The 11,408-nt window shown below is 46.3% G+C and overlaps 1 protein-coding gene across 2 annotated transcripts in view; it reads left to right on the top strand.

Moving 5' to 3' along the window:
* Positions 1-4,551: 4,551 nt before the first annotated feature.
* The window catches only part of LOC110292285 (protein argonaute-4), a 44,870-nt gene continuing 38,013 nt past the window's right edge, over positions 4,552-11,408 (top strand). The window contains exon 1 of one of the 2 annotated variants that reach the window (XM_029476146.1): positions 4,552-4,638. Coding sequence is in view for 1 of the 2 variants with exons in the window: in XM_021159525.2 (XP_021015184.1) it covers positions 5,263-5,281 (19 nt within the window). In the remaining variant the exon portion in view is untranslated. Of the gene's footprint in view, positions 4,639-5,019; positions 5,282-11,408 lie in introns of those variants that run through there. The other variant, XM_021159525.2, reaches the window with a different exon arrangement.

Genomic DNA, 11,408 nt, shown 5'->3' with positions numbered 1-11,408 from the left:
CTTCGGAAGAGCAGTCGGGTGCTCTTACCCACTGAGCCATCTCACCAGCCCTCTCCCCACCTTTCTCATTTGGCTTTCTAATACAACCCAGGATGGTCTTTTGACCAAACTAACCAGCACAATGTGAGTGGGTACCTGCTCCCATCAGTAGGAATGGATCCACTTTAATTTCTACTTAAGTTCGTTTGTTTGAAAGCTGGACAGGGTGGTACATGTCTGTAATTCTAGCAGACTGAGGAAGCTGAGGATAGTGCAGCCCAGGCTATAGAGATAGGCCCAGTCTCAAATAAAACAAAATAAAATAAAATCTTTTGTTTGAATTGAGAGGTTCCCCAGCTAAAAGAGCAGGACTACCTACTGCAGTTGGTCAACAGCAAAGAAGTCCCTTCTCAACGTGCAAGCAATGGGCTCTCAGAAAAGCTGGTAGGAAGGTAGCTGTGGTGTCAGAGTACGGACAGATCGGGAGCAGAGACAAGGGTGGAGTGTCACATAGTAGACTGGTGACTGGAGACGGAGCTTGAGCCCAGCATCCACTGGTGAGGCTGCCTTGGCTTAGCCTGCCTCAGGAACAGCGGAGCTTGAGCTCAGCATCCACTGGTGAGGATGCCTTGGCTTAACCTGCCTCCGGAAGAGCGGAGCTTGAGCCCAGCATCCACTGGTGATGCCTTGGCTTAGCCTGCCTCCGGAAGAGCGGAGCTTGAGCCCAGCATCCACTGGTGAGGATGCCTTGGCTTAGCCCGCCTCCGGAACAGCGGAGCTTGAGTCCAGCATCCACTGGTGAGGATGCCTTGGCTTAGCCCGCCTCCGGAACAGCGGAGCTTGAGTCCAGCATCCACTGGTGAGGATGCTGTGGCTTAGCCTGCCTCCGGAACAGCGGAGCTTGAGCTCAGCATCCACTGGTGAGGATGCCTTGGCTTAGCCCGCCTCCGGAACAGAGGAGCTTGAGCCCAGCATCCACTGGTGAGGATGCCTTGGCTTAGCCTGCCTCCGGAACAGCACTGACACGTTCAAGCAGCTCAGTTTTACTTGCCAACCGTCACTGAGCATGTCTGTGTGTCCAGCTCTCTCCTGCAGATGAGTGACTCGGGTACAGAGCGTGTCAACATGTTTAGTCCCCGAGGGCTCCATTCTCCTCACTTACACTGAACTGAGATCTTGAGCTCACAGTCTCTCAAGGGACCAACCCAGCAGGGCAACAGAGAGACACTGTTGGGAAAGGAGGAAGAACAAGGAACTAGTAACTCTTGCTCACGGTGTTCCAGGCACACAGGAGCACACACCAGACACGGAGGGGCCACCCTCCTCTTTGAGATAACCTTAAGCAGGTGAGGCTACATGCCCAAGGTACCTAGAGTTAGTAAGTTATAGAATGGGAATTGAAGCTCAGACCTATCTGATTTAAAAGTTAAAAAAAAAATCTGCACTCAGAGAAGCTGGTACACTGAGGCTCTGACTCCAACACTAAACCGTTTCTAGCTTCCAGCATCCACACATTTACTGCCTCACTCGCTTATTCCATAAGCTCTGTCCCCAGCGGCATTTGATACTGGGCACATTGTTAGGAAACAGAGGCACATAACTGAATAAAAGCCTAAGAAAGGCCTGACCTCAAGAGTTTATAGAGCAGTGGGGAGCCAGGTTTGAACTGATAGCTAAGCAAGGAGCTGAAGTAATTGCATCATCAAAGTGGTGGCCCGCCAAGGGACAAGAGGATTTCATAGAGAAATGTAATAATTGACAAATTGACAATAGAGGCAAATTCTCTACCCTTGTCTCTCCTGGAAATGTATGAGGTCTAGCGGGGTTAGCTGCCACCAGCAGAGCAGGCTGAAGGGGAAGTGATAAGAGACATGGCATTCCAGCCACAGCAGGAAGCAGAGAGGGAGGGTTCCTGAATTGAGACACAGGGCAGTTTATTGACATGGAACTTCAATAGGAAGGGTTACTAGGAAGATGGTAAAAGGTGCCTCAGAGGGGGTGAGCCTGAGAATGGAATGGAGATACCATTCAGGTTGGGCTATTTGAGGGAGTGCAGCAATACAGTCCTTACTAGAACTGTACATTTCATGCTCCAGACTCTAAGCTAATGGTAACATTATTTATTTTTATGTAGAAAACAAGCTATAGTCAGGGTGCCTAAGGAAGAATAAGGGGAAATTTTGTTAGGAAGTAAGACTGGGCCAGTCTGTCTCAAACCAGTCCATTTCAGCCACCAGCATTGCTTAGTTTTGTTTTGAGACAGGGTCTCATGAAGCTCAGGCTAGCCTTTAATTCACTATGTAGGTGAGGATGACTTTGAATTTCTAAACCTCCTGTATTTAGCTCCTAAGTGCTAGGACTTCGGGAATAAGCTACCATGTCCAGTTTTATTGAACCTAGAGGCTTCCTGCACACAAGACAAGTCCTCTACCAACTAAGATAAATCCCCTAGGTCCACTGACATTGTTTAAATTGTATAAAGAAATGCGGTGAAGAAGCGAGGGTGGCTACCAGGTTTAAATGCTTGAGCCCTGGGTTGTTTTTTTTTTTTTTTTTTTTTTTTCTTTTTTTTAAACAGGGTTTCTCTGTATAACCCTAGCTGTCCTGGAACTCACTCTGTAGACCAGGCTGGCCTCAAACTCAGAAATCCACCTGTCTCTGCCTCCCAAGTGCTGGGATTAAAGGTGTGTGCCACCACACCCTGCGCAGCACACACTCTTAATGGCTGAGTCATTTCTCAACCATTTAAAAACTGGGGCTCAGCCGGGCAGTGGTGGCGCATGCCTTTAATCCCAGCACTTGGGAGGCAGAGGCAGGCGGATTTCTGAGTTCTAGGCCAGTCTGGTCTACAGAATGAGTTCCAGGACAGCCAGGACTACACAGAGAAACCCTGTCTTGAAAAACAAAACAAAACAAAAGAGTGTGTGCTGCTCTTTCAGGAGACCCAGGTTCAAGTCCCAGTACCTCTATTCAGCAGTTCATAACCACCCTTAACTCTAGCCTCACAGGACCAGGAGCACTCTTCCGACTTCCGTGTGTACTACATTCACACGCACAAACCCACAGTCAAACCCATACACATTCCCATAATTAAAAAAAAAACAAAAACAAAAACAAAACTTTAAAAAAACCAACAAACTGTGAGCTTCATCCTGGGCATGGTGACACATGGTGACACATGTCTGTAACTCGGCCCTTGAGAACCCATGGCAGAAGAATCAGCAGTCATCCTTAGTTACACAGCAAGTTCTAGACCAGCCTGGGGCATGGGAGACCCTGTCTCAAAACAGCAATAACAAAATACAAACGGAAACAAACCCCTTGAGCTTCTTTCTAGACAGTGGCTTTTCTTTTCCTTGTAGTTATACACCAGTTTTTCTTATCTTTCTTTCTTTCTGTGTGTGTGTGTGTATATGTGTGTGCATGTGTATGTGTGTGTGCATACATGTGTTTGTGTATGTGCATGTATGTGATGTGTGTGTGGTGTATGTGTAAGTGTGTGTATGTGTGTGGTGTGTATTTATGTGTGTATGTGGTATGTATATATCTGTGTGTGTATGTGTGTGTGTATGTTATGTGTATGTGCTGTGTGTGTGTGTATGTACAGTGAGCTCCAGTGATCTGCCTGTCTTTGCCTCCTCTGTCTCACTCTGCATTCCTGGCTGTCCTAGAAGTCACTACGTAAGTAAACTGGATTGGCTCTGAACTGCCTCTGTCTCCCTAGTGCTGAGATTAAAGGCTACACTGGGCTGGAGTCTCTTAAAACATGGATTGCCTTAAATTCTTTGGTAGCAAAGGCTGGCCTTGAACTCTCCAACTTCCTACTCAGGTTGTCAATGTTATAAAGTACCTTTACCCACTGAGCCATCTTCCTTATAAGAAAAAGAAGTTGGGGGCTGTAGAGATGGCTTAGTGGTTAAGGGTACTTGACACTCTTGCAGAGGACCCAGGTTTGATTCTCAGCCCCTACACAGCTTACATTATCTGTAACCCTGGATCGAGGGGATGCGATTTGGTCTTCTGGCCCCCGGAGGCACCAGGCACAAACACATGCATGCAGGCAAAAACCACTCAAACACATAAATTAATTAAAAAACAAAAACAAAAACGAAAAGGAGCAGTTTGGATAGAAGATACCAAGGGAAGACTGTGTGATAGCACAGGAAGACAGACTTCTACAACCGAAGGAGAAAATCCCACCCCCAATTGCCTTGATCTCATTAGACTGTCGGTGTGCAGAACTGAGAGAAAACGCATTTCTGTTGTACTAAGCTACACCGTCTGTGGTACCCAATGGCGGGCTCCAGCAAACTAGAATGAGAGTGTTGTGCCTTTTTAACTAATAGACTGCCGTTGCCCCTTTAGTTGACCAGACAGCCTATGGTCGTGTCTTAACTGGAAGTCCTGACTGGAAACTTTAATGATATTTGACTCGCTGAGCTACCTGCTGCCTTGGTGACATGTTGACCAGTCTTGGGACCCAAAACAGAACCTCCTTTCCCTGCACAGGGAAGGAAGGTGACAGGATATGTGGTGTCCCGGGTGGGGGTGGGGGTGGGGTAGGAGGAATGACTGAAGGTGACTGAAGGACCGGTTGTGCCTGAGGTGTCCAGGGGTCATCTGTGGTGGTGGTGGGGCGATGGGGAACAGGTTCCTAAGGTGAGTCTCAGGACGAAGTGGAGGGCTTGTGGGTCATCAAGGACTGGAATCCAGCTCTTTCGATGGCGACTTGGAGGAAGGTTGCCTGAGCGGGGACCGGCGGAGCGGCTTGCGGGACCGCAGGCGAGAGGGCCCGCTGGCGGAAGGGCGGGCGCGCGCCTGACGCGTCCTCTGGGCTCGGCCCCCAGGGCGCGCGCCCGTCCCTGCCGCACCCCGCCCCCCTGCCTCGGTCAGACTCGCTGGACCCCGCGCGTGCGGGGCCGCGCACGCCCCCTTCGCTAGCCGGGACCCCGGACCGCAGGCGCCTGGTGCCCCCTCCCCGCCCGGTGGGCGCGCGCCGCCTCCCGCTCCCGCTCCAGCTGGCGGCGGCGGCGGCGGCGGCGGCGGCGGCGGCGGCGGCGGCGGCCGGGATTGTTTTTGTTGTCGCTGAGGCCGGAAGAGCCGCTAAAGAGCCGGGTCCCTGTCCCCGGACTGGGCGCCGCCGCCGCCCCCTGCCCAGCGCCCGCGTCTTCGCGGCGCCGCTTCAGCGCCAATATTCCGGAGAGCAAGCGTTACGCTGCGGCGGCGGCGGGGCCCGGAGCGGGAGGCGCTGGGGGCCGGAGCGAGGCGGCCCCCGTCGCCGCCATGGAGGCGCTGGGACCCGGTGAGGAGCGCGTTTGGACCAGGGTCGGACCTGGGGCTCGGGAGGGCAGACAGACCGGCGGAAGGGACTGTCGCTGCCCGACCGTCGCGCGGACCCGGCTGCCGGCTGCCAGGCCCCGGGAAGGAAGGGGTCCCATGCCCTCGTCCCTGGGGGGCGGGGGCCACGCCCCAGCTGAAGACTCAAGGTCTATTCGGGACCCGTCTAAGAGAGGGAGGCTCAAGAGGTGACCCGAGTCCCCCGGGGTAGGGCAGACCTGTTCGGACCTTAGATTTCTGTTCACCGTCGCCGCGAGGCTAGCTGGGGCCTCAAATGGGACCGTGTGTCTGGGGCACGCCGAGGCCCGGCCGAAACCTGGAAGGCCTTCTACCTTCTGTCAAGGGTTTTCTTGGTGTGGGGCAGAATCCCTGTTTTCTTTAGCATTGGCATCTGGTTCCTTAGATGGGGAAGAGAGATCCACTCACTCATGACCCTGAAAGCCAAAGGGAGGAATGCCCGTTCTTTTTCCAAAACCCTGAAGTTTGGTATCTGTCAGTTTGTCAGTCCCAGAGTGCTGTGGAATGACAAGCCAATACTCTCCAGCCCGGTCATCAATGCCCTGCGTCCCCTTTTAATTGGGTTATCAGAGGCTGTTAAAATCAAACGAAAATTTGTTTTTGAAACTGTGATTCTTTGCTGGCTATGGGTGGCTCCTGGTTCTCTCTCTCTCTGCTCCAACCCAAGGAAGCGTTCCAAACTCTATGAATACTCCTTGTGCTCCTGTCTCAAGCCCTACAACAGGTTGCCAATGGCTTGGCTAAGTAGGGCAAGATTTAGGGGCACTGATGGAATTAGTTTTCATATTCAAACCTTGTCTACATAGTAGACTTAGTTGTATGTTTTTTAAATTCATAGAAAATTAGGTTTATTTTTTTTGCATTTGGAAAATTTGCAGGTTTGTTAACTTGGAACATATTTACATAACTGAGTGATTAAATCCTATCTTTATTTGCTGCTTAAGGTTTTCTTAAAAAGCCCACATAATCAAATGTCATAGGCCTTTAAAAAATAAATCGGCTTAGCTGGGCATGGTGGCATATGCTTATAATCCAAACAGTTCTGGGGTGGAGGCAGGGAGCTCCAGAGTTCAAGGCCAGTCTCAGTTACAAAGTGAGTTTGAGGTAGGCCTGGGCTACTTGAGATCCTGATTATAAAATAAACAAACAGGTTTGAGCCTGCTCTAGTGGTGCATACTTATAATCTCAGCATTTGGAAGGCTGAGGAAGAGTAAGAGCTTGAAGATAGTTTGGACTACATAGACTGTTTCTAAAGGGAAAAAAAACACATTGGTTTGTTACAGATTGTCAAATATATTGTTATGTATATTTGATAAACCTCAGCATATTGTGCTGTTATTTCAGACATGTTCCTATAGATAAAGGGATGCTTATGGCTTTAGGACTGTACCAAACTTCTATTCAAAACTAATATAGTAATTTCATACTTGGGTTATCCCCCAACCCCCACCTCCACTTCCCCACAACTTACTTATGGTGAACTTCGGTTTCCTCTTCTCTAAGACAAGGCTAATGTGCTATAAGACTGACAGTGTGAGAATGAAAGCTGACGTTTGTGCAAAGTCCTGTCAAGTTCAGTACAGATGTTCAACAAATGTTTCTTTTCTTCCGTCCCATGAGTAACTTAAAACTGAAGCAATTGTTGCAGTTATTAGCTGAAATGGAAAGAGATGATGTAACTGTGCGTACAGCTGAGTTTCATGGAAAGACTCACTAAGGAGCTGCCTAGGAAACCAGCTGCCCACCCTCTTTGCTTTGCTTTTGGTTTTTGCAGGTTAGAGGACTTGGAAGTTTACTCAGAAATGCTGGATTTGTAGAAAATGAATATTCATTCACCCTATTTAAAAGGCATCAATGATTTAAGCCAAAATTTTACATAGATCTTCTTCGTTGAATAATGTTTTCCTGTGTGCCCTATAGCAGACTCTTGGTATCCACCTTAGAAACTCAGTTACTAACGAGTACTACCAGTTACTTGTTGAGCATGGACTGGGAACAGAGGGAGCCCATGGATTTGGTGGGATGTTACTTCTAGGCTGTTTTTAGAACTTAAGAAGCACTTTTGCTTCCATTAGAGAGGGCCTAGCTCTAGTGTGTTGGGTCCTCTGCACTTTAGCAATCCCTGGGAGGCCTCTTAGTCCTGCTCACTCCTCTGTCATGGCCCAGGTTCATCATCTCATTCATTTTGGTTATAGTGATTAGTACCTTAATTTTTGCATGCTTTTCGTAGTTGTTGGCTTGTTTATTTATGTTTGTTTTTGTAGTGCTTGAGACCCACGAATAATAGGCAAATGTCCTACCACTGAGCAGCAGCCCTCCAGTCCTTTTTAGTACTTTATAACTTGTGAAATACTTTTATATGGGCTGGAGAAATGACTCAGTGGTTAAGAGTACTGGCTGTTCTTCCAGAGAACCTGGGTTGGATTCCCAGCACCCACATAGTGCCTCACAACTGCCTGTAACTCCAGTCCCAGGGGAGCCAACACCCTTTTCTGGCCTCTGTGGGCACTGCATATATGTGGTACATGGACACACATGCAAGAAAAATATGTACACACATACAAAAATAAATAATTCTTTCTAAGAAGATAGTTTAATAATTATGAGCTCATTTGAGCTGTACTGGGTGGCTTATAACTTGATCTCAGCACTTGGAAGGCTGAAGATGAGGGATTACGGAGTCCAAAGCCTAGGTCACTGAGGAAGAAGCTATCAAAACAAACAGCAACAACAATAAACCTCACCAGCCAACCATTTAACAAACCAGCTAACCAAACAGACGAGCAAATCCTATTAACCCATTTGATCCTTTGAGAAGTAGACAAAGCATTTATCTATTTTCATTTTACAAATGAAGAAATGAGATTCGAGGAGTATAAATGACTTCATCGAGACTCATAGCTCTGTGGGAAAATGAGGGCCAAAGTGTGGGGCATCTTATATTTACTCTAACACCCTCTTTATTCAAGGCTGATCTCATTCATTCTGAGTTAAGTCATAAACATCTTGTTTTCAGAAAATGTAATTTTTTGACTGTCCAAAGTCCTACAGACGCTCCCAATATAAAACCCGAATATCTGTGAGCATTATTAACTCTGACCGTTATGCAGCTGTTACAATAGCTAACACTTATTGAATGCATAACTATTACAAAGTACTGTTAAGCCTTTTGTGGACGTCATCTCCTGGAATCCTCACTATAGCATTGTGAGATAGATGCTATTATTACCACTTACCCCTGTTTTATAAAAGTGGAACCTGAACTATAGAGAAACTCGGAAATAATAGCCTGATACTGTACAGTTAGGAAATGGTAATACTAGAACCAAACTCAAATCCAGATCGTTTGGTTCCTGAGGCTCAGCTACTATGTTTTTTTTATTAAGTAGATAGTTGTTAGATAGTTTGCCTAACTCAAAGAAACTGGCTTTTGAAGTAAAATTTTTAAAATATAATTTTTCCTTTTTTGGTCTTTTGAGACAGGGTTTCTCTGTATAATCCTGGCTGTTCTGGGACTCACTCTGTAGACCAGGCTGGCCTTGAACTCAGAAATCTGCCTGCTCATGCCTCCCAAGTGCTGGGATTAAAGGCGTGTGCCACCACTGCCCGGCTAGCATATCATTTCTAAATAAAAATCTATGGTTATTTAGAGAAGTGGTCACTCACCTGACTTTCTTGTGTCAAAAAAAAGAGACATAAAATAGTTTACTCTACTTTTTAAAAAAGATTTACTTATTTATTTATTAATTTATATGAGTACATTGTAGCTGTCTTCAGACAGACCAGAATTGGGTCCCATTACAGATGGTTGTGAGCCACCATGTGGTTGCTGGGAATTGAACTCAGGGCTTCTGGAAGAGCAGTTGGTACTCTTAACTGCTGAGCCATCTCTCCAGCCCACATTTCTTTCTTTCTTTCTTTCTTTCTTTCTTTCTTTCTTTCTTTCTTTCTTTCTTTCTTTTTTTTTTTTTATGCTAAGGATCAGCCTAGGGTGTTGTATCTATATCTTGTATCTTGTTGTATCTTGTATCTATAGGGGCATCCTTTACCAATGAGCTGTACTCCCAACCTTATATTTAACCTCTTTTATTTCAATCCCTTTGCCATTTAAGTACTTTAGAGAAGTATAGATAATCAAAGACCTGTGAAATCTAGGGAAGAAATGGGAGACTTAGATCCAGTGACTGTTACAAATCTGTTTCCTAGGGAACTCATTTGATTCAATTCTGCTTCCAATTTCTCCTTTTAAGCTGGATTCTTTGTAATTTTATTTTACAGTGATTGCTTACTTGTATTTTGTGCAAGGCTGATTTATCTGCATGGTTTCATTGGGTTGATTGGTAATTGCCTTACCACACCCCAGTGCATCCCAGTGATGCATTTCATATGCCACGTGCTTTTGCACTGTTGAAGAACAATTGTCACGTTTTGCATATTAGGGCTGAGGTTTCTGATTTCTACCTGGCTTTAAGGTTGCTCTTCCACATGTATGGAATTCATACAGCTTACTGGTTTTGGGAACCAGAACTGAAATTCTAGTTTTTTTTTTAAGAATTTGTGTAAGTCTAGTACAGAAGACAGGACAATATAACAACTTGATCCTTTTAAAAATTATGTTTGGAAGCCAGGGCAGTGGTGGTGCACGCCTTTAATCCCAGCACTCGGGAGGCAGAGGCAGGTGGATTTCTGAGTTTGAGGCCAGCCTTGTCTACAGAGTGAGTTCCAGGACAGCCAGGGATACACAGAGAAACCCTGTCTCGAAAAACAAAAAAACAAAACAAAACAAAAAATTATGTTTGGTGTGTGTGTTTGTGTGTGTGTGTGTGTGTGATCAGTTCACTGCGTTCACCATGCGGACACAGGGATTAGACTCAAGAGTTTGGCAGCAAAGTACCTTTACCTGCTGTGCCATCTTGCTGGTCCACAGGTGATTTCTTACACCTGAGCTAAATCCTACCCTACACACAGGGTGTTGTGTATTCAGGGGATAGATCTTCCTTAGAAAATTGCATCTGAACTACATTCTGAAGTTTAGACTTTAGGAGGAAATGAACAAGAAATTGAATATGTGAAGAGATTTTTCAATACTTTAACTATTAGTACATGGCGATTTGTCAATACAATTTCCATGAAGATATTTGCTGTGGTGTCCTTAAGTGATGTTGGACCACAGCAGATAAGTATTTCAAAGCTTTCCCTTTTTAGTGGCTTCTCAGCCAGTAAAATGTCACTTTAGTAAGAGAACTTGTAACTTTCCATTGTAACCACAGCCTACTTTGCTCAGTGCCTATCCATAATGGAGAAGATGCTTATTTTTTAGGCCAGTGTCCACTTGATATTCTCATTAGAGGGAGATTGGTTAGATGAGTGCCTGCAGGCTGTGTCTACAAAGTCCTTTCCCAAAGAAGGTTAACAGAGGTTCAGTTTTGAGGGGGGGGATAGGGGTCAGGAGGGAGAAGGAAGAAAGGGAAAGGGGAAGGGGAAGGGGACAGGAGAGAAAGAGCTGTGGTAAAATAGCCTAGTAAACGATGAGTTTTGATTATTCATTGTATAACATATGTTACTATACTCTGTGGGCCCCGGGGAGATGGCAGTGCAAGTAGGAGAACCTGAGTTTGGATTTGCAGCACCTATGTAAAAAGCACATGGTCAGCTCAGTGGGGGATGTTGTCTCGGAAAGTAAGGTGGAGGGACCTAAGAGATGGCTCTGTGGGTTAGAGCGCTTGTTGCTTTTGTAGAGGACCCAGGCTTGGTTTCTAGTACCCACATGGTGGTTCACTCCAGTTCCAAGGGGTCTGATGCCCTCTCCTGGTGTCCACGGTACTAGGCAGGCATGTGGTACACATATGTACATGAAAGCAAAACACTCATACACATAAAAAATAAAATAAATCTAAAAAAAAAATGTAAGGTGGAGATGATAGATGAGAATACCTGATATTGTCCTCTTTCTATTTTTTTTTTGTTTTGTTTTGTTTTGTTTTTCGAGACAGGGTTTCTCTGTGTAGCCCTGGCTGTCCTGGCACTCACTTTGTAGACCAGGCTGGCCTCGAACTCAGAAATCCACCTGCCTC

Source organism: Mus caroli, chromosome 4 (assembly GCF_900094665.2).
Source record: "Mus caroli chromosome 4, CAROLI_EIJ_v1.1, whole genome shotgun sequence".
NCBI classification, from domain to species: domain Eukaryota; kingdom Metazoa; phylum Chordata; class Mammalia; order Rodentia; family Muridae; genus Mus; species Mus caroli.
This window is presented reverse-complemented; position numbering and strand designations above follow the sequence as displayed.